Source organism: Excalfactoria chinensis, chromosome 2, assembly GCF_039878825.1.
Source record: "Excalfactoria chinensis isolate bCotChi1 chromosome 2, bCotChi1.hap2, whole genome shotgun sequence".
In the NCBI taxonomy this organism is placed as follows: Eukaryota; Metazoa; Chordata; class Aves; order Galliformes; family Phasianidae; genus Excalfactoria; species Excalfactoria chinensis.
The window spans coordinates 92,380,083-92,403,654 of NC_092826.1; the positions used below are offsets into that span (position 1 = coordinate 92,380,083).

Sequence of the window (23,572 nt, forward strand, 5' to 3'; positions counted from 1 at the left end):
CTTTATGAAATTTGTTTTGAACCATTGCTCCCCCTTGTTGTGTGTGTACGAATCAATAGAAAACAGAGTAATGGGGAACTCAAGGGAAAGAGATACCTAAGAAAACTCCCTTAGGATGTATATTGGCATATTGGAGGGATATTGCTGGGAAACCGGGAGGGACTCTAAGCAAGAACACCTTCATCAAATACTGTAATCATTGGTGATTAGTGTATAAGTTGGAGGACAGGAAAAAATGATCCCCAAATCAGGAAAAGAGGACAGGGAAAAGATGTTTAAATGTTGTGTACAGATATGGCCTAGAGAGCCACTACAGGGAAAATCAATATTTTGGCCAAAATATGGATCTGATGAAGGTTGGGTTTGTCAGATCTTGAATTTATACGTATATATATATAAGAACAAAACCCCTTTTCGAAGGAGGAATCAGAATATGCTGTCTGTTGGATACAAGAAATCAGCCTGTTACTAGTAAAAAAAGAAAAAGGTCCAGACCAGGAAGGAGAGGAACTACAAAAGGGAACTAGTCAATGGGACCCTCTAGAGAGTATCCCCCTCATATAACTCCAATGTTGCACAAAGGGAGGCAAAGGGAGACAGGCACTGCCCCAGTAAGAGAAAACGGTAAAGCACATGGGGTCATTTAACAGGAAGGGGGGCATGCTGGGCTCAGGAGAAAATTGAAACAATGTAAAAGGGTTATCAAAATTTTTCCTTTCCCAGACAGGTGTACCAGCACCTCAATGTACCCCTTATGGGAGGTCCCACTGGGACAAGGGCAAATACGCTATGTAAACTCCCCACTCACTAGTGGAGAAATTAGAAATTTTAAGAAGGAAATGAAATCTTTATTTGAGGATCCTATAAGAGCAGCAGAACAATTAGATGAGTTTCTGGGGCTTTCAAAACTTTGGTCCCACCAGGAGCCCCTGGTAAATATAAAAGTGGGACCTGAGGGGGAAGAAGTTGTGATTTTAGTTGATACTGGGGCAGCTCATTCATTGCTGGCCCATAAAGTATCAGGACTCAAATTAACAAATGAGGCCTTAAAGTTATCAGGGGGAGAGAGAACCTGGATGACAGTACCAATTTTTGAGAATATTAGTGGATAAAGATGAAATTTGGAATCAAGAAAAACATGAAATAAGGTCATAAAGATAAGGGTGGAACAGCCCAGGGAACTGAACAATATGGATTGCTAAGGAAAAGTTGTATGGTATTAAGGGTGTGGAAACTGAAAAACTGTACTGCTTGATCTGTGGGTTTTGAAGGGAATGGGACAAACTGCTTTGATGGTATAAGAAAGAGTATTTGCTAATGGCATACAGGAGTATAATTGAGGGTGTGTGGAAGTGTATCTGAAGGTACAAATAGTGGAATTGTGTACAAAGGAAAAAGGGTTAAAGAGAAAGTGTGTTTATCTGTGCTGGTATAAGAGCAAACCCCTGCACTGTTCCCCCCCCCCCCGCAAGAACTCTTGAGTGAGAGAGAGCCGGGGATGGAGACTGTTGCTGTAAACAGCAAAGGGTGAGGTGGAGAGGAAGGGGCAATGGAAGTGAGAACAGCCTTCATGTGCAGAGATGTAGGAAACCTGAAATCCCAGTGTTAGCACTGGACACCTCTGGAGAGAAGGAGGTGAAACTGAAATAGGAAGAGTCCAACAATATTGACTGATTAAGAATTGTAAGTTTTAACACAAACTGGGAAAAACAATGTTGTACCCCCAGGAGTCACAGCAATCTGAAATATGATGCACTTAGGGGTGTGGGCATCAGGGGCAAACATGAAGCCCTAAATAGAAATTGAAAGCAAGAGCTTGCCCAGTCAAGGTAAAGCGATGCCCTTTGAGGATATGTAACTGTAGAAGGATAAAAGAAATAATAGATAACTTTTTGGAGTTTGGATTCCAATTTTGCAAAAATTTTAGATAGCAAGTGCAATAGTTTGGTACAAGACTTGAGGGCAAGTAATGGAATTGTTGAATGTGTACATTCAGTGGTAGCAAATCCATGCGCTTTATTAACCCAGTTAAGGAATGAATAGGTGAAGTTTACCTTCTGGATTTGAAGGATGTCTCTTCGGCCTGGTTTGGCCAAAGGAAGCCTAAGGTTATTTGCCTTTGAATAAAAAAATCCCTAATAGAGGGAGAATAGACTCAATTAATCTGGACAGTGTTACCCAGGATTGTGAGAACAGCTTAATGATTTTTGAGAACTGGTCAACTCGTGAGCCTGAGACCTGGGATCCTCCAGCCCAGGGTGGAACTTTACTGCAGCACCTGTATGCCATAGCAACAGAAGAGAACTGTGTAATGAACTGTGAGTTTGCTGAGTTTCTTGATTTACAGAAAGCACAACTAACTCAACAGCAAGTGACATATTTGGGAGATTACAGCTGGACTTTGAACCTTAAGGACTGCCAGGAAAGAAGCCATCTGCCAAACCCCCCTGAGCTGCAAATTGCCAAGGAACTCCATACATTCCCAGGAATGACAGAGTGGTGCTGACTGTGGATACTTAGCTATGGACTGATCGTAAAGCTCCAAACAGCTTGATGAAGTGAGTAAGGGATGGCCAGGGTGTCTGAGGGCGGTGGCTGCACTGGTGCTCAATATTCAAGAAGCCTGTAAATATACATTGGGTCAAAGGATACTGGTTTTAATATTTCATACAGTGTTTACTGTATTGGAGGCAAAAGGGGGACATTGGCTCTCACCCCAAAGATTCCTGAAATACCAGGCCCATCCTGATAGAGCAGGATGATGTAGAAATAATTGTAACTAATATTGTCAACCCAGTATCTTTCCTTAGCGGAACACCTGGAGAACCAGTATCTCCTGACTGCTTTGAAACAACTGAAGCTGCACATTTCAGATGGACAGTCAGAACTGAAGGACAAACCCCTAGAAGATGCAGAAGTTCCTGGTTTACTGACAGCTACAGTTCTGTGAGACAAGGAGACTGTAAGGCAAGGAATGCAGTAATTGCTACTGACCAGGATCCAAGGACTATTAGCACAAACATCATCCTTGAAATCTCCAATTCACCCATTTCAAGCTGGGGACTGGATCCTGATCCAGACGGGGAAGGAGACAAAGCTGCAGCCTGACTGGGAAGGACCGTTCCAAGCACTTATAATGACTGAAACAGCTGCAAGGACAGCCATGAAAGGATGGACTCACTACACACTGGTAAAGGCATCCACTAGCCCTGAGGCGTGGGAACCGTAGCCACAGAAAAACCTTTAAAAGATAAGAATTAGAAGGAAATCATGAAAAGTTTTTAATATATGCATATTTTTTAATTATTATTTTAACTAACCTTTAACTTCTTCTTGAATAAGTGAATAAGTTGTATATGTAAGTGGGAGAGTATTATAACCTATATAGAACTAATGCTCACAAAAAGTTTTCCATGTCATGACAAGAAGTTTTTACTGCTGTAACAGAGTGTATCCCATTTATTACCCTGCTAATTATCTGGAAAATGTATGCATGGAAAGGATCCAACAGCGAGATTCCAGATAGCTGTGTGGGATACACTTTGTGAAAATACCCAAATTGTCCAGGATAGGGAAGAGGTTAAAAAGGGGTTAGAAATCTTCCTAGAAACCCTGCAATTGTGACAGCTAAGGAGATAAAAGATCTTAGATAAACATTTGAAATCAAAACAGGATATGGGGACATTAATGCCTGGATAGAATGGATTAAGTATATTGTCCAGAGTCTCAACTATAGCAATTGCTATGCTTGTGCATCCGGATGGCCCATAGCTCAGGTGGTACCCATTCTGCTGGGATGGACCAAGGACCTCAAGGGAATGTGATGCATGATTGCACTGTACCAAGAGAAAACTGCCTGGGGAAACAGAGACTGCTGATCTCTCTCCCTCTTGTTTCCTCCAATGCTTGATACAGGTGTCAAGATCCCTCCTGCACTCTCTACAGTGGTAGGTAACCATACATCTTGCCTCTAATGGCAGGGTGTGAAGGCTGCCAGGCCTATGGGAAACTTTTCCTTATGCAGTGAGGTCTTGAATGTTACGGAGGATTCAGCAGGAAATTATTCAAGATTGGGAATCTTCAGAGCAGATCTCTGGTGGTACTGTGGGGGAAAGATTTTATGGTCCACCCTACCTTCTAACTGGGGAAGCACCTGTGTACTTGTTCAATTAGTTAAACCATTCACCCTGGCATTTGAAAAAGGAATATCCAAAAATTCTGGAAGAACCAAAGGAGTTTAGGGTTATAGCCCAGTGTTGTACCTTCATCCCCAATAACACAGTTCCAGATGGCACAATAACGAAGGCATTGCAGGGACTTACTACCCTTGATTTGAGTCACTGTTTTGGTGGAAAAAAATTCAGGAATAGATACCTCTGTCACTGGATGGTTGGACTTGTGGTTTGATATTAGAGGAGATGGTTAATGAAGTGATGAATAGGAAGAGGTCTACAAGATAACGCCTTAAAGAAAAAGCAAAACTTGCAGAAATCAACAGTGTATAAAGAAGAAAAGGGGGGATTGTGTAAACACGAGTAACACGTACAAAGCAAAAATCTAAGTTTAAGCCAATTATTACTGGCTAACAAAGTGGGACAAAATTTTTCAGCACAGATTAGATGTATAAAATGATACTGAAGCCTGCAGTGACAAGGAATGGAAACATAAAATCAGACACAGATTTCCTTAATTGTGACATGTGAGGAGTAACAGAAAGTGCTGCCATGAGAAGGAACAAAACAGATGCCACAATGGGTGATAGAAGGCCACTAAGCACAATTTAAGCAATTAAAGTCACGGAGTGTCTGTATCTCAGTACATTCATTACTTTCCTTTACTTTCTCCTTGTATCTTTAAATAAGACAGGACTGAAAAAAGAAATATGACTGAGGAACAGATTTTCTTCTTTTTGTGACAAAGTTTTTCATATAATGAATGTGGGAATCAAATGTTGTTTCTGCATTTAGAATAAGATAAGAATATTTTATTTCAAGATCTCATTATATAAGTGAAGCAATTTGTAGTTATTAGGTAGAAGTCATAGGTACAAAACTGGCAGCTCCTGTCCAGCTGTCTGAAATAGAACTACTGATTTTTGGTGCTGGACAAATAAGACCTGAGTAATAAAGGATCCAAAGAGGAGAAGTTAAAATAATTAACAATATACCTGTATAAACCAGCAACAATGTATGTTTTAATGTTTTGTTGGACGCATTGCAAAAGTATACAAGTCGTGACATACCTAAGGATGGGCCTGAAGAGATATCGGGAAGGACTGGAATCACCCCCCTCCCCGGACTCTTTGTTTAACAAAGGCCTCTGGGACAGAATAGAAGAAGCTCTGAAGGGAATCAACATATCAATACGATAAGAGTACCGAGACATCCTGGAAACAAAAACAGCAGGATGGCGACTGACTGGCACAAGATAGCACACGAATTAACAAGTGTCAGAATGTAATTAACAAATGCAAACCTCGGGTAAAGTTGTAACCTGGAATACCCAACCAAAGGGGAAAGGGGAGGGGAAAACATATGGGAGACAAGGTATAAAAACTGTAACATCGTGTCCGTAGGTGCGCTTCTGCTATCAGGGCGCCCGCCATTGCAATCGCGAATAAAAACTGCTTTTATCAGAGATTCCGTCCTGACCAAAAATTATTGAGGATATTTCCAACAATGAAACAGTCTCTAAGGGATTTTCAAGTCAGTCATTCATTTCCATCACTGACTCTAGGATTCAGTACTACCACAGAAGGAATTTAGGCATCTCAGAGCTGTAGGCATCCTCCAATACTTCAAGCATTCAGGAAGGACCTACACACTGCACCCAAAAACACACCCTTACAAGATTAAGATCAGACAGACTGAGCAGTAACATAATGCACATGGATGAAAACTGTCACAGAGCTAGAGGCATATGGCTCAGGAGTTTTGTTTGGACACACAGGAGCAAAAAGGAAGGAAAAAAAGATCAGGAACAAGGCTATTTCCTTCTTAACAACAGCAATTTTTCCTTTTGTCTATGTGAGCACAGTGGGCTCCTCCATGGCTTTTCTTCCTTTGTCATGAAAGTGAGAATCTTTTGTCTCACTTCCACTTGCACTAGCACACAGCTGCAGGAGAACAGGGAGAAATGGAAGAGGTAAGGTAGCTCACTGCCCTCTGTTGTTTAGAAAATCTGGCATTTTCATTAAGCAGCATTTCTATTGTATTTCTGCACTCACAGCTGTTCCTCAGAACACATAAATTCAAAAGGGAAGCCTTTACAGTAGCAGCTCACAATAGAGACATCTAGAAGGAGCAGAATTCAGGAAAGGAAGAACAGAAAGCAAGGAACAAGAGGGAGACCAACTTTTTACATGGAAAAAATAGTTTAGGACAAGGGGGAATGTTTTTAAATTAAAAGAAGGGAAATTTAAGTTTGATGCTAGAAGGAAGCGGTAAGGCAGAGGGTGGTAAAGTACTGGGGGACAGGTTGCTCAGAAAAGCTGTGGATAGTCCATCCCTGGAGGTATTCAAGGCCAGGTTGGACCAGATCTTGAGCAACCTAATCTATTGACTGGCAACAGTGCCCACAGCAGAAGGGTTGGAAGTGGTTCGTCTATAAGGCCCCTTCCAATCTAAACCATTCTGTGTTTCCATGAACATGGAAAACACCTGGGATTGCTGAGAGACTGACAGAATTTCAGCTAAACAAGTAGAATTAGAATTGGTAGGCTCAACTCAGCTCCAAGATTAAGTAAACAAGGAGTTTCGTTGGCTGGACTGGGGAACTGGTGAATCAGACTCAATTTTAGAACATCAGTTTTTCAAATAACACCTCACAAAACACAACTTGTGAGCAAATATAAAATAAGCATAAGTCCTTTGGTAAGCTGCATGTTCCACCTATTTCCAAACTGTTATTGCTGTTTATAAAAGCTTTGGCATCTATTTTTCAGGCTTAAGAATATCATTTAGTTCGTTCATCTCTCCCCCATCCCTCCACTGCTGAAAATTAAATACTCCCTGGAGAAATGTGTGGAATGAAAAAAAATAAAAGCTGAATGGATGCTGCAGGATCCTTGGGATTAAGGAAAAAAAAAAAAAAAAAAAAAAGGGTGAAGAAAAAAAACATAACTTGTTTTTGTTGTGTTTTCGTTGTTGCAGTTGTTTTTTTAAAGAGTGAGTAGAGTCTTAGTTTGTGTGTTTAGCATCTTTTTATTCACTTAGACCTGTGACAGAGAGGGAGAAATGCATGTCTATGCGCACACACCTAAGAATGTGCTCTTAAGAAAAGAACATTCCATAAACAGTATTCCAAAGTCTGTACACTGCATGCAGGTGTCCAGCTGCAGGCAAGATGGAGGAGAGAGCCTGAATGTTCCATCTCTCTACCATGCTTGTCATGGCTTATTGGAATGAAACCATAGTTTTCAGTTGAGGCTGTCTAGTATGGCATGGAGATGTAATGGTTTAGAAAACGATTCTTTAAAGAGAAGTTTCAGAGAGATCTCCAAAGAAAAATATTGCCTTGTATTTACACTTCCAAGGCAGTGTAAAACTGAAACAAATAACTAGTTCCTAAAAAAACTTGTCAGAAAAGGCAGTTACCCTCTGGCTTCAGCTCTCTTTAACATGTCTTGTGACAAAATGACAGCCCAGGAGGAAAAATGTCAGTACACCATGTTTGTCTTCCTATGTGTGTTTTCACAGACAAGTGCTAGCAGAGTCTTGTGCCATCAGGAGCGTGGTTAAAAACATTTCATTTGTATTTCAGCTAGAGACAGATGGATTGAAAATGCTCTCCCAGAGTGCCAAATTCTCCTTACAGGTGTCTTATTTTGCAGAATTCTCCCAACTGAGGCTCTCTAACAACCTAAGTCTAAGAAATAAGAAACTTAGAAACAGTATTGCTAGAGAAGCCATCACTATGTGGATCCTCCTGATGCTCACAGCCATTGATAGACCCACAATCAGACTAACAAAGGGTGAAGGGCAACTTTACCACAGACAAACAGCACAGAACATGGATCACAAACGGAAGAACAATGTTTTCTTTTTTTCCAAATTCCTCACAATCAAGAGATATCACTGTTGATTTTGGGTATGTATCATTTCATCTATACTGCAAAGCGAGCTTTCACTGTCCTTGTTCCATTCATGGGGACACTGCTCTAAAGATACTAGGAACCACAACAGAAGAGAACTTATATTCTAAGAGAAATCCTGCTATTCTGGGTTTCATATATACTGTTATGCTCTGCTGCTGAGTGCTATCTTTTGGAAGGCAGAACTTCATTCATCACAGGAGGTTACTGAGTGGTTCAGTGCACAGCAATTCCTATTCAAAATCCCCCAGTTCTCAAAATACAAACACCCTCTCCCCCCCCCTTAAAAAAAAACATGTTCTTTCAATACCTTGGCAAATGTAAGAAATTAGTGAAATTTGTGAATGAATGTTTTCTGACCTGATGCAGTGTTGACTGGTTGTCTGGTATAAGACACATTAAAAGTAGGTTCTTCTACAAGTGGAGGAGGGTACATCCGTCTTCGGATAAAGAAACCAGCTCCACAACAGAACAAAACTCCCATCATCAAAAGGAACCTAAGCAAAGAGAATAAGGAGGTCAAAACCCACCTGCATTCAGGGATCTCTCAAACTGACTGTTCAACAACGGAGTATAATCTATCAGCCAACAACCTATGACTTTTATCAGGGTTTCTTAAATTACAGAATCACGGAATCATTTAGGTTGGATGGGTTGTCTATGTCATTTGAGATGGCTATATCTTGAGGTACTTATGGACATCCTGTGGACATTTCTTGTGATTTGAATTCCTTTTCAATATTTTTTGGCATATAGAACACAAATCTGAAACTGAAGCACCCTTGAACTTTTGGAAAGTTCAGATTCTTATCTGACTTACGCCACTGGATTGTGAAACTGAAATGCCAGGCCCATACAGTTTCAAGCTGCATACCCTAGACCCAAGTCTAGCTCTTAGAGTATATAGGTTAGTCAGTAGATTTTAGGGGGACTGGATGAACAAAAAGGTATGCTAATTCTGCTAATAAAAGAAGACTCTTAGATGTAAGTGAGGCACTGGAACAGACTGTCCAGAGATATGCCCTGTCCCTGCAGACATTCAAAGCCAGGCTGGACAAGGCTCTGTGCAGACCGATCTAGCTGTAGATGTTCCTGTTCACTGCAGGGGAGCTGGATTAGATTACCTTTAAGAGTCCCTTCCAACTCTAAGGATTCTATGATTCTATGTTCTTAAATGAGTAAAACTGTAATTTTGACTCCCATGGGAAATATGGTAGCTGACATTTAAACTCAAGCAGAAGCATTCAACAGTGAAAATGACAGAATCACAGAATCGTCATATTTTGCTTTGCATTTCCTAGCCAAGATATTTATTTTTAAGGAAAAAGGCCATCATTTTGCTTCAATTTTTGTCATCTTCTTTTCCAGCCTTACTGAACCCTCCTCATGATTGCCCTGCTCAGACGCCCTGGCATATCAGACATGGTAGCGACTGACGCAAGCTTCAGAAAACCTAAATGATTTTTCTGACTTTAATTGACATATCATTTCTTTTCTTCTCAAGACCATAGAATATGGCCTTGAAGCTAGGGAAACTATGATCACTGTGCACTTTTAGAAAGGTTACAGGCAAGAGGATTTTATTATTCTTTTTTTCTGCTTAAGTTGGCTAGAGGCAAGCCTACACACCATGCTTATCTCCTCCAGAGCGCTCCCAAGTGCCTGTGAGGAACCATGGCACAGAACAACACTAAGACACATTTTATGCACAGGATCAAATTTTTTTCTTCTTTGTACAGTGGACACAAGAGCAGAATGAGGTCCTATTTCCCTGAGCCAAAATTAATACATTTCTTTTTGGCAGTATTCCTGCAAAGGATTTGTTCTGTGGGAATCAAATGTTGTTTCTGCATTTAGAATAAGATAAGAATATTTTATTTCAAGATCTCATTATATAAGTGAAGCAATTTGTAGTTATTAGGTAGAAGTCATAGGTACAAAACTGCAGCTCCTGTCCAGCTGTCTGAAATAGAACTACTGATTTTTGGTGCTGGACAAATAAGACCTGAGTAATAAAGGATCCAAAGAGGAGAAGTTAAAATAATTAACAATATACCTGTATAAACTAGCAACAATGTATGTTTTAATGTTTTGTTGTACGCATTGCAAAAGTATGCAAGTCGTGACATACCTAAGGATGTGCCTGAAGAGATATCGGGAAGGACTGGAATCAAACCCCCTCCCCGGGCTCTTTGTTTAACAAAGGTCTCTGAGACAGAATGGACGAAGCTTTGAAAGAAATCAACATATCAATACGATAAGAGCACCGAGACATCTTGGAAACAACAGCAGGATGGCGACAGACTGCACCTGAATTAACAAACTTCAGAATGTAATTAACAAATGCAAATCTCGGGTAAAATTGTAACCTCGAATACCCAACCAAAGGGGAAACGGGAGGGGAAAAGGTATGGGAGACAAGGTATAAATGCTGTAACATCGCGTCCTTAGTTGCGCTTCTGCTATCAGGGCGCCCGCCATTGCAATCGCGAATAAAAACTGCTTTTATCAGAGATACCGTCCTGATCAAAAATTATTGAGGATATTTCCAACAATTTGGGGGCTCGTCCGGGATCATTATCGCTTCTTGGGGTGTCCCCACTGCACTGGACAGGATAAGTGCACTCCGCTGATTTTAGCGGTCCTGTCTGGGTGGTGAGGTGACTTCTCAGGACAGCCGATAGGAAACCGAGATTGTTACAGAAAGGACGGGCTCTGTAAAAGCCAAGGGGCTAGGCAGGCACAGGTGTTAAACCCTTGCAGACCCGGAAACTTCGTGCACGGATCAAGGTAAGGGAACTGAATCCTTATCTTGGGTTGAGACTCTTGAATGTGTGTGGCTGAGACGCACTTTTAGTGCGAAGTGAGTGCGGAGTCCCAATCCGCGGTTCCGTTGTCCCGCGAGGGGCGCGGCCGGAGACGGACGAGGCGGCTGTGGTGCTGAAAGCAAGAGTCTCGGGAGGGAGCTGTTGGTGTACGGTACCCTGCGCACTTGACGAAGATGCCAGCAGTACACCCCTATTTAATCCGAGAGTCGGAGCGGGTGCTCCGCAAGGATTGGGCCCAAAAATCCGAGAATCGGAGTGTGATAACTTGTGAGCTGGGTAGTTCACAGTAGCACTCCGGAGGGATGGGTAATAGGAGCTCCATAAAACAGGGTAAAAGGGTCCCTAACACTGTGCCCAAAGATAGCCCCTTGGGGAAGATGCTTCAGAATTGGAGCTGTTCTAATTGTGGGTTCGAGTCCCACCGGGATTACTGTGCGTGCACGAGGAGAGCTATTTTTACTTCCCCTTAAGGGGTTGGTTGGTAACAAAGTATAGTGAATATTGTCAACGTTAAACTTGGTTTTCCTAGCTGTATTAGCAGGAATTGTTGTGTATTTGGCCATTATTAACATCTCTTATTAGCGCTTGTTACTGTACATTTGAACTAAGTGTTGAACCAACAACTTTGATATTTTTCGAGAAATGTTGTACCTTGAACTGTGTAAAGACCGGTCTTGTGCAGTCTGTGTGAGTGTGGGTGTGAGTGAGACGCAGCCCAACTGCGGGGCGAGTGCGGAGTTGCGACCCGCGGTTCTGTCCTGCGAGGGAAACGGCCGCGAAAGGCCTCTATGTTCTATATGTTACGATGTTTTTGTATATGTTGCGATGTTTTTGTCTTATTAATTGTTGTTAGTATTGTGGCAACTGTAACGCACATAATAGTGAAGTGCATACGGAGTAGGGTGGTGGAAAGAAAGCCCGCAAAAGGCAAACCACAATTAGTATCGAGACCCTGTTGCTTTTGTTGTAGAGAATACTGCGGTTTAAGGGTGATAAAGATTCAGATTAGGGATACAATAGGGTTGTGTTACCTCTGCTTTAACGTGTTAACTTTACGAAATTTGTTTTGAACCATTGTTCCCCCTTGTTGTGTGTGTACGAATCAATAGAAAGAGTAATGGGGAACTCAAGGGAAAGAGATACCTAAGAGAACTCCCTTAGGATGTATATTGGCATATTGGAGGGATATTGCTGGGAAACCGGGAGGGACTCTAAGCAAGAACAACTTCATCAAATACTGTAATCATTGGTGATTAGTGTATAAGTTGGAGGACAGAGAAAAATGATCCCAAAATCAGGAAAAGAGGATAGGGAAAAGATGTTTAAATGTTGTGTACAGATATGGCCTAGAGAGCCACTACAGGGAAAATGAATATTTTGGCCAAAATATGGATCTGATGAAGATTGGGTTTGTCAGTTCTTGAATTTATACGTATATATATATAAGAACAAAGCCCCTTTTCGAAGGAGGAATCAGAATATGCTGTCTGTTGGATACAAGAAATCAGCCTGTTACCTGTAAAAAAAGAAAAAAGGTCCAGACCAGGAAGGAGAGGAACTACAAAAGGGAACTAGTCAATGGGACCCTCTAGAGAGTCTCCCCCTCATATAACTCCAATGTTGCACAAAGGGAGGCAAAGGGAGACAGGCACTGTCCCAGTAAGAGAAAACGGTAAAGCACATGGGGTCATTTAACAGGAAGGGGGGCATGCTGGGCTCAGAAAAAAAATTAAAACAATGTAAAAGGGATATCAAAAATTTTCCTTTCCCAGACAGGTGTACCAGCACCTCAATGTACCCCTTATGGGAGGTCCCACTGGGACAAGGGCAAATATGCTATGTAAACTCCCCACTCACTAGTGGAGAAATTAGAAATTTTAAGAAGGAAATGAAATCTTTATTTGAGGATCCAATAAGAGTAGCAGAACAATTAGATCAATTTCTGGGGCTTTCAAAACTTTGGTCCCACCAGGAGCCTCTGGTAAATATAAAAGTGGGACCTGAGGGGGAAGAAGTTGTGATTTTAGTTGATACTGGGGCAGCTCATTCATTGCTGGCCCATAAAGTATCAGGACTCAAATTAACAAATGAGGCCTTAAAGTTATCAGGGGGAGAGAGAACCTGGATGACAGTACCAATTTTTGAGAATATTAGTGGATAAAGATGAAAATTGGAATCAAGAAAAACATGAAATAAGGTCATAAAGATAAGGGTGGAACAGCCCAGGGAACTGAACAATATGGATTGCTAAGAAAAAGTTGTATGGTATTAAGGGTGTGGAAACTGAAAAACTGTATCGCTTGATCTGTGGGTTTTGAAGGGAATGGGACAAACTGCTTTGATGGTCTAAGAAAGAGTATTTGCTAATGGCATACAGAAGTATAATTGAGGGTGTGTGGAAGTGTATCTGAAGGTACAAATAGTGGAATTGTGTACAAAGGAAAAAGGGTTAAAGAGAAAGTGCGTTTATCTGTGCTGGTATGAGAGCAACCCCCTGCACTGTCCCCCCCCCGCAAGAACTCTTGAGTGAGAGAGAGCCGGGGATGGAGACTGTTGCTGTAAACAGCAAAGGGGGAGGTGGAGAGGAAGGGGCAATGGAAGTGAGAACAGCCTTCATGTGCAGAGATGTAGGAAACCTGAAATCCCAGTGTTAGCACTGGACACCTCTGGAGAGAAGGAGGTGAAACTGAAATAGAATGTTAGTAGTTTATGTAACGATGAGAGTTTGGAAAGTGAGAAAGTTTGGGAAAGACACAGGCTGAAGGAGGCAAGGACTGGCAAGGTATAACAGGGATGGCAGGACTGAAGAGAGGTGAAGGATAAGAAAACAAAACAAACAAACAACAACAACAAAAATTGTTTGACAAACAGATAGAAAGGGAATTGGTGATAATAACAGCTGTTACTGTGTTGTGCTAAAATAGGGTCATAGGGCCCAGAGATCCCCTCGGGAAGAGGTGTGGGGGGGGTAGGAGCTTGAAGAGCCCAGGGAGGGCTCTGCCCCCACTGGAAGGAAAGCAGTGTGCAAACTGCAACGGGAAATTGCATTTAGGGAAGCTGGATAAAGAGGTTTATTTTCTGGTGGATATGATATTCTTCTTACCACTCATAGATGGCTTTATAACAGTAGTAGAAGTTACTGCCCAACAAGAAAATGTTTTTTAATTAAGTAAATATAAGCTAGGAAAGCAAGTAGGAATACAGGAGTTCTTGTACCTGCCAGGTTACTCGGCAAGAAATTTAATAAAACTAGAGCTAAGAGTCCAACAATATTGACTGATTAAGAATTGCAAGTTTTAACACAAACTGGGAAAAACAATGTTGTACCCCCAGGAGTCACAGCAATCTGAAATATGATGCACTTAGGGGTGTGGGCATCAGGGGCAAACATGAAGCCCTAAATAGAAATTAAAAGCAAGAGCTTGCCCAGTCAAGGTAAAGCGATGCCCTTTGAGGATATGTAACTGTAGAAGGATAAAAGAAATAATAGATAACTTTTTGGAGTTTGGATTCCAATTTTGCAAAAATTTTAGATAGCAAGTGCAATAGTTTGGTACAAGACTTGAGAGCAAGTAATGGAATTGTTGAATGTGTACATTCAGTGGTAGCAAATCCATGAATTTTATTAACCCAGTTAAGGAATGAATAGGTGGAGTTTACCTTCTGGATTTGAAGGATGTCTCTTCCGCCTGGTTTGGCCAAAGGAAGCCTAAGGTTATTTGCCTTTGAATAAAAAAAAAAAAATCCCTAATAGAGGGAGAATAGACTCAGTTAACGTGGACAGTGTTACCCAGGATTGTGAGAACAGCTTAATGATTTTTGAGAACTGGTCAACTCGTGAGCCTGAGACCTGGGATCCTCCAGCCCAGGGTGGAACTTTACTGCAGCACCTGGATGCCACAGCAACAAAAGAACTGTGTAATGGACTGTGAGTTTGCTGAGTTTCTTGATTTACAGAAAGCACAACTAACTCAACAGCAAGTGACATATTTGGGAGATTACAGCTGGACTTTGAACCTTAAGGACTGCCAGGAAAGAAGCCATCTGCCAAACCCCTGAGCTGCAAATTGCCAAGGAACTCCATACATTCCCAGGAATGACAAAGTGGTGCTGACTGTGGATACTTAGCTATGGACTGATCGTAAAGCTCCAAACAGCTTGATGAAGTGAGTAAGGGATGGCCAGGGTGTCTGAGGGCGGTGGCTGCACTGGTGCTCAATATTCAAGAAGCCTGTAAATCTACATTGGGTCAAAGGATATGGGTTTTAATATTTCATACAGTGTTTACTGTATTGGAGGCAAAAGGGGGACATTGGCTCTCACCCCAAAGATTCCTGAAATACCAGGCCCATCCTGATAGAGCAGGATGATGTAGAAATAATTGTAACTAATATTGTCAACCCAGTATCTTTCCTTAGCGGAACACCTGGAGAACCAGTATCTCCTGACTGCTTTGAAACAACTGAAGCTGCCCATTTCAGATGGTCAGTCAGAACTGAAGGACAAACCCCTAGAAGATGCAGAAGTTCCTGGTTTACTGACAGCTACAGTTCTGTGAGACAAGGAGACTGTAAGGCAAGGAATGCAGTAATTGCTACTGACCAGGATCCAAGGACTATTAGCACAAACATCATCCTTGAAATCTCCAATTCACCCATTTCAAGCTGGGGACTGGATCCTGATCCAGACGGGGAAGGAGACAAAGCTGCAGCCTGACTGGGAAGGACCGTTCCAAGCACTTATAATGACTGAAACAGCTGTGAGGACAGCCGTGAAAGGATGGACTCACTACACACTGGTAAAGGCATCCACTAGCCCTGTGGGAACCGTAGCCACAGAAAAACCTTTAAAAGATAAGAATTAGAAGGAAATAATGAAAAGTTTTTTTTATATATGCATTTTTTAAATTATTATTTTAACTAACCTTTAACTTCTCCTCGAATAAGTGAATAAATTGTATATGTAAGTGGGAGAGTATTATAACCTATATAGAACTAATGCTCACAGAAAGTTTTCCATGTCATGACAAGAAGTTTTTACTGCTGTAATAGAGTGTATCCCATTTATTACCCTGATAATTATCTGGAAAATGTAAAATTTGACAACAATGCAGGGGAGGGACCAACTGGTAGTTTTGATATGAATAAGGAACTCTCTTGTAGCGTATGGAATGATGTATGGTGGAAAACTGCCTACTGAGGCTGGACATATACACCTGGTATATGTGATACTTTGTGAGCACATAAGGGAGTTGTCCAGCCAGATTGCAAACCGTTGCAATGTAACCTGGTAGAAATAACAAGACTGACAGCATTTGTAATACCACTTTTGGTCTTGGGATAGATATGCATGGAAAGGATCCAACAGCGAGATTCCAGATAGCTGTGCGGGATACACTTTGTGAAAATACCCAAATTGTCCAGGATAGGGAAGAGGTTAAAAAGGGGTTAGAAATCTTCCTAGAAACCCTGCAATTGTGACAGCTAAGGAGATAAAAGATCTTAGATAAACATTTGAAATCAAAACAGGATATGGGGACATTAATGCCTGGGTAGAATGGATTAAGTATACTGTCCAGAGTCTCAACTATAGCAATTGCTATGCTTGTGCATCTGGATGGCCCATAGCTCAGGTGGTACCCATTCTGCTGGGATGGACCAAGGACCTCAAGGGAATGTGATGCATGATTGCACTGTACCAAGAGAAAACTGCCTGGGGAAACAGAGACTGCTGATCTCTCTCCCTCTTGTTTCCTCCAATGCTTGATACAGATGTCAAGATCCCTCCTGCACTCTCTACAGTGGTAGGTAACCATACATCTTGCCTCTCATGGCAGGGTGTGAAGGCTGCCAGGCCTATGGGAAACTTTTCCTTATGCAGTAAGGTCTTGAATGTTACAGAGGATTTAGCAGGAAATTATTCAAGATTGGGAATCTTCAGAGCAGATCTCTGGTGGTACTGTGGGGGAAAGATTTTATGGTCCACCCTACCTTCAAACTGGGGAAGCACCTGTGCACTTGTTCAATTAGTTATACCATTCACCCTGGCATTTGAAAAAGGAATATCCAAAGATTCTGGAAGAACCAAAAGGAGTTTAGGGTTATAATTTGATGATGCAATATATATATATTCAGTCGGGGTACCAAGAGGTGTCCCTGATGAATTTAAGGCGAGAAATCAAATTGCGGCAGGATTTGAGTCACTGTTTTGGTGGGTGGACAATCAACAAGAATATTAGAGGAGATGGTTAATGAAGGAAGTGATGAATAGGAAGAGGTCTACAAGATAACGCCTTAAAGAAAAAGCAAAACTTGCAGAAATCAACAGTGTATAAAGAAGAAAAGGGGGGATTGTGGGAATCAAATGTTGTTTCTGCATTTAGAATAAGATAAGAATATTTTATTTCAAGATCTCATTATATAAGTGATGCAATTTGTAGTTATTAGGTAGAAGTCATAGGTACAAAACTGCAGCTCCTGTCCAGCTGTCTGAAATAGAACTACTGATTTTTGGTGCTGGACAAATAAGACCTGAGTAATAAAGGATCCAAAGAGGAGAAGTTAAAATAATTAACAATATACCTGTATAAACTAGCAACAATGTATGTTTTAATGTTTTGTTGTACGCATTGCAAAAGTATGCAAGTCGTGACATACCTAAGGATGTGCCTGAAGAGATATCGGGAAGGACTGGAATCAAACCCCCTCCCCGGGCTCTTTGTTTAACAAAGGTCTCTGAGACAGAATGGACGAAGCTTTGAAAGAAATCAACATATCAATACGATAAGAGCACCGAGACATCTTGGAAACAACAGCAGGATGGCGACAGACTGCACCTGAATTAACAAACTTCAGAATGTAATTAACAAATGCAAATCTCGGGTAAAATTGTAACCTCGAATACCCAACCAAAGGGGAAACGGGAGGGGAAAAGGTATGGGAGACAAGGTATAAATGCTGTAACATCGCGTCCTTAGTTGCGCTTCTGCTATCAGGGCGCCCGCCATTGCAATCGCGAATAAAAACTGCTTTTATCAGAGATACCGTCCTGATCAAAAATTATTGAGGATATTTCCAACAGTTCTGAACAGGAAAGCAGATTTACAGTTTTATTCTACGAATGCAGATGCAGAACTCCTCAGTTATATCCATAAGGATTGTACACTGAAATCCCACAGTCAGCTTTGGTAGATCTCTATATTATATCAGGCTTCTGTTTTTCAGTGCTTACTCATTTCGGTTTTTAAGGCTTTTTTTAAAGCTGTCTTCAAATTCTACATTAAAAAAAAAAAAAAAAGACTAAAAACAGGTTTTCTAGAAGAGCATTTGCTTTCTACTGTAATGAGAAGGTTTTATTCAAGTGCTTTAAAAAATTCCTCTCTATAAGAATTTGCCTTATTTTTTCATTATGCATATAAAAGTGATTAGTTTAAAGTTTATAAGGATTACTGAGCTTCTAGTTTCACAAACTCAAATTTTTCTGCCTTCTTCTCCAATGTCATTTCCAGTGATATCCTCATTTTAACTGAAGCCTCAATTCACGAAGCAGAGAACTGTCACAACATATTCAAGACATGAAGCATGGAGATTGTCTTAAGGCCTAAATGAAAGTACAACTCTCCTTACGCAGTCTTCTTTGAAAAATTTAAAATACCCAACAAAAATGGAGAAAAGCTGACATCTGGTAGTAGCTGGGATGGATATAAGGATAAATGTGAGACCACTGCCTGTACAGACCAACAGGATGCAGAAATGGGAACGGCCAACCTGAAACAAGTATCCTCCTTTTCCAGTGTTTTCTCACTACTTAAGGTATTATAAAATCATTAGGATTTCATAACTGAAAAAGGAGTTCTTTCATTTGTGCATACACTTTACCACATACCTGTATCTATTTTACTTTAAATCACTAAGGCTGGTGATACCCTGATTCTAATCCTACAAGCAAGACAAGAACAGCACACTGAAAACATCAAAATCTGGAATTTAGTTGCAGCCTACCAAAAATACCATAGTCGCTGGATAGAGAGGGCTCTTACACAGCATCTCGAACCACAGCAGTCCTCATAGGAGCGACATCTGCACAGGAATAAATAGAGAGAGAAGGTGGTTGTTGTTCAGAGTAGAATAAACAGCATCAGAGTAGGGAAGGGAATATAAAATCAAATAACATGTCCAGCAAATTCAGTTGTTTTAAATTGACACTACAGAGTCTAAACACACACAGGAATCTATGACACAGATGCTGCCAGCCCAGCACCAGAGGCTTTATTTACAACCCTGCCCCAAGCCTGGGAGGCAAAATCTTCAGCTTCTGTCTGCTGACAAAGAGCAACAACTGTGCTCTTCCTAAGGACAGTCACCACTGCTTATTTAGAGCTGTGAAGGAGCCAACATCTTAACTCCAGCCTGATCTACTCTGATGCACACAAACTGCACCCTGCTAATGTCCCTGGAGCTGCTTCTAGTCTAAGAAGTTAGAGGAACAAGAAAGAATCAGATTCAGCTATCAGTTTGCACTTAAACCTGTACTATGGTCTCAATTTCATATGCTCACCTCAATTTTCATACACTCACTTGCTGAGTCTGTCAACCTGTGTCAGATCCCAGAGCTACCACTGGGAACGAGGTCAAACTGAACTGAGTAGAAGCAAACTATGTTTGAACAACTGGATAAGGTTTTGATTCATGCATACTCAACTATTGCCACAATTCAGAAGCTTTGTACCTGTAATTGAAACTGCCTTTCCACACGCTTCTTTTAAAGCCAACTCAAAGCGACCAAATTTAGCATTTAATTACATGTAACAGGACAAACTACATGGACAAGTGCTGCAGACATCAAGCATGAAGCATCTGGGGTTTTATTCACTGCATCAGACAAGAGTTGCAAGGTCAAAACTGCCAAATGCTTCATTTTCCACAAAATGGCAGCTTCCCAACATAGAAAAAACCAAGTGCAGAAGAACTTCAGATGCACCAATACAGACAATTTTACAGGCAATTTTTGCTTTCCAGAAGTTGCATCCAATGGCAACTGCCAGCAACCCCCACTACTTCAGTAGGCTTTCCTACAACACTGCACTAGGGAATAGTATTTAATGGGGAATGGAACAGCTTTAAAAACATTGTAGCATCAGTTTTATAGCAAGCACAAAGTACAGTTTCATTCAACCAAAACCAGCACATGGGTTAACTGCAACCTCTGAACAGTTTCCATAGAGAGTTCCAGTACTGCATCAAGGAAACATGCTACATGTGCAGCAGTATAAAGGACAGAGGTAGTGTGGAAACCATGATATGCTGGTATTTGTTGGTATGTATATGTTGGTATTAGTTTGGTATTTTCACCTAATATGACTTAGGTGAAAATATTCAGGTTAGCCAATCACACACCAAAAAGGAAAGAGGTGAGCATCACAACTAGATCAATCTTTTTAACAGTGTTTACTTCTGTATGTTTTGTATGTTAAGTAAGTATCTGGCTTCAGATAAACTGCTCAACTAGACAGTGCTCCCATATTTGTAAGCAAAGCTAAAACAAAATCAATTGGCTAATTGTATGGATAATTACATGCTTACATGCTTGATTAATGTGCCTCCACTCACAATATTCATCAAGTCACACAGGCTTCAGCCTGCAATGGGGGCAGGGAAGATGTACTATGAAGAAATAATCATCATTTTGCAAGGGGAAGAAATGTGCACTCTTCAGTGACAAGCAGAAAGAACTTCTTGTAGTAAGCCCAAGGATCTGATACTCTGATCATCATGCCAAGGTCTACTTGAAGGATGAGAGAAGGGCCCCAGAGTAAAAGAGAAAATGACTTCACAGAAACTGAGATAGGAGTAGTGAAAAGATAGTTTATGTAGAAATTCTTAGAAGAATGGGGATTGCAGACACTGGGTCTGGAATAACAAGGGGAATGAAGGCTATAAAGATAAGGGTGTGAAAAACAGCTCTAGGTGCAAAAAGAAAAGGAGGACAGTGAGGTGATTAAATGTCCACAGGGCAAGCTGGAACTAGTTTGGGGGTGCCCTCCCACCGGGTTGAAAGTTTACAGTGAAGAAGACAATGGGCCGTCATCCCACCCCCACCCCCACCACTCACTATGCACGCACAAGGGGGGAGGGACCACATGCTAATGTGTCTCAGGAATGTAATGAATATGTATCTGAATTCCTGCAAACTATCGATTATATATTAGTTCAGTCTATATCTACAGCTTTCTCCTAACGGTGTGCAAGTTAGATGGAGCTATCACCCTTGCACCAGGGTGTGTGTGCATTGCTAATAAAACATAACCTGCTCTATACCCTTACAGGCTATGTGGTTTGATTTCCGCATGTCATGCTTGTGTACTCAGACACACCATTTGGGATTTCAGCACAACTAGCTGCCAAAGCCGAAAGAGAAACTACCCCTTTGCAGAACCTGAACACTCCTCAGTCTCCAATGTCTCTTCTTTAAATCTCACCCTTGAACAGTGCCTAACAGCAGCTGAAATATCACAGAACTACCAGCAAGACATAGCAAGTCAGTATTAATTCTGGGTCTTATCAGAACCAAGAAATTAAGCATTGCTTCACACCTCCCCCTGAGTGGATCAGTCCAAGAGGAGCTTTCAAGATCAGTCTTAATTACATTAATTAGACCAGGCTTCTTACTAAACTGCCATGCCAATGCAGCATGTGTCAGAAAAACAAAAGAGGCAGTAAATCCGACAGCAAGGAGCTGGAGGCCTATTCTGTGGGCCAAGTGTGCTAGTAAATAAAAACACTTCTCACCAATTCTTGCTGCTATGCATTTTAGAAGAGTAATTTGTGCTCAGATTTGTGAAAGTGAGTTTCCCAGCATCACCAAGGGAGTACGTTTTTGCAACCTTTCTTGAGGCAACTGAGGCCAGAAAACAGAAGGATCTGGGGATGTGAGTCCACTGAATGGCAAAAAGCAGACCGTCAAGACATTCTGTCTCCTACAAAGGTGACTGCACTTTTGAAAGGCCGAAAATGAGACAGAAAAATTGAACAGTCTCTCCCTGCAGCTGTGTCTAGAGAAACTCCGTTTTACTATAGCCATAATCTTTGCATGGTGACTCAGCCAACTCTGAGCACTGCACCTCCTGGGCTCATCTCTGAAGTTATTCCATCATCATGACTCGAGGGAAATCCCTTTGAGATCTGACACAAGTCAAACTGCTTCCACTTTTTGCCCATAAAACCAAACAAATGCTTGATTTTTTGTGCCTGTGGGCAAGAAAACATATATGTTGGAGTCTGGAATCAAGTGTGATACCATGATTGAGCTGGCTTTAGTATTTGCCACTACTTGAGAGCAGCTGCCCAAGCAGACTGAAGATCAAATGGCCATTTGCCGATACTGCTGTTCTGGTACTGCTTGGAAGCTCTGCTTCTCTTCTGTTACTGATCCAATGTGCTATGAAAAAACAACACAGATTCTACCAACACTGATCCTAAATTACAACAAAATTAATTTACCTATAGAAGACATTATTATTTGCAGGCAAAAGAAGACAATAAAATCAGCTTACTAATAGAGCGACATACATGCTTAAGCATTATTGATCTTTTGATGTTCTACCTCTTGCTGCCAGACATCAAATCCCACAAAAAATAATACCCTAGCTCAGAAAAAGACAATGAAGCAGGTACACTGATATGTATTGAATTGATAGGCGTGTTCTTTAAATTATTGTCTTTGTGCTTTGGCTCTTCCCAATGGGGAGGAGCTGGATGTGCACAGTGTTGGCATGTCTTCCACCTAGCAATCTTGACAGTACCATACTCATCACCCAGGAACATCCGTCTGCCTCACATTAAAACTTTCTCTCAGGCAGCTTTACAAATAAACAAACAAACAAAACAACAACAACAAAAAACAACAGAGCTCCATGTCAGTTTTGTATTTTGGGTTTTGTCTTTTTTACACTGGATCAATCTGGACTGGCCTGTGCTCATCTCCTACAGAAGAATACTCTAAAGCCAGTTTCCTTCTTTCACACATAAACAATGATCATGAGATCTTCCTTTCCATAGTGCAATCCTTGTCTCATTGATCAAAATTTAATCCATTATGTCGGATGAGGTATGATCCACTCGTTGCTTTGCTAATCAGAAACTTGGAAAGCATATGTTCTCTCTTTTCAAAATGGCCCTCCCAGTGATTTATGACTTAGAAGGTACATTTTTTTTCATTCATAATTCAGTGGAATGAAATTAATGCATTTCCATCAAAGAACTGCTGTGTCAGGAATCAAAATTACACTCCGCTAGATCACACCAACAATCATTTTGTATGGATTTGCATTTAAACCACAAAGCCAAATGTTTTTCTTAATGGACACAAAAAGCATGAATTTTAATGTGAAGGTATAATGCAAGCTCCTATAACAAGCCCTGTACTTACATGTGTTCTCCAGATAACAACCACTTAATAAAATGGTCCAAAAGTTCCTTTTCAGTCCAAAAGTTTTTTCCAGCAGAGTTGCTGCAGGAAAGAACTGCATCTAAAAACAATTCCCTGATTGGCATTTGCTGAAAACCAGAAAAGTTAAGAAGGTAAGCAAGGATTACAGTCTTCAGTGGACTGTATGATCACAGTGGTCTGACAACATATGCCCCATCAAAATAAT

General features: G+C 41.1%; 1 protein-coding gene across 4 annotated transcripts in view; it reads right to left on the bottom strand.

Moving 5' to 3' along the window:
* VOPP1 (VOPP1 WW domain binding protein) overlaps window positions 1–23,572 on the bottom strand; it is a 79,637-nt gene that overhangs the window by 3,487 nt on the left and 52,578 nt on the right. For 3 of the 4 annotated variants that reach the window (XM_072329128.1, XM_072329129.1, XM_072329130.1), the window contains 2 exons: window positions 18,959–18,998; window positions 8,453–8,589 (listed from right to left, as the gene is read on the bottom strand). In XM_072329128.1, the coding sequence (XP_072185229.1) occupies window positions 8,453–8,589; window positions 18,959–18,998 (177 nt within the window). Of the gene's footprint in view, window positions 1–8,452; window positions 8,590–18,920; window positions 18,999–23,572 lie in introns of all 4 variants that reach the window. The other variant, XM_072329127.1, reaches the window with a different exon arrangement.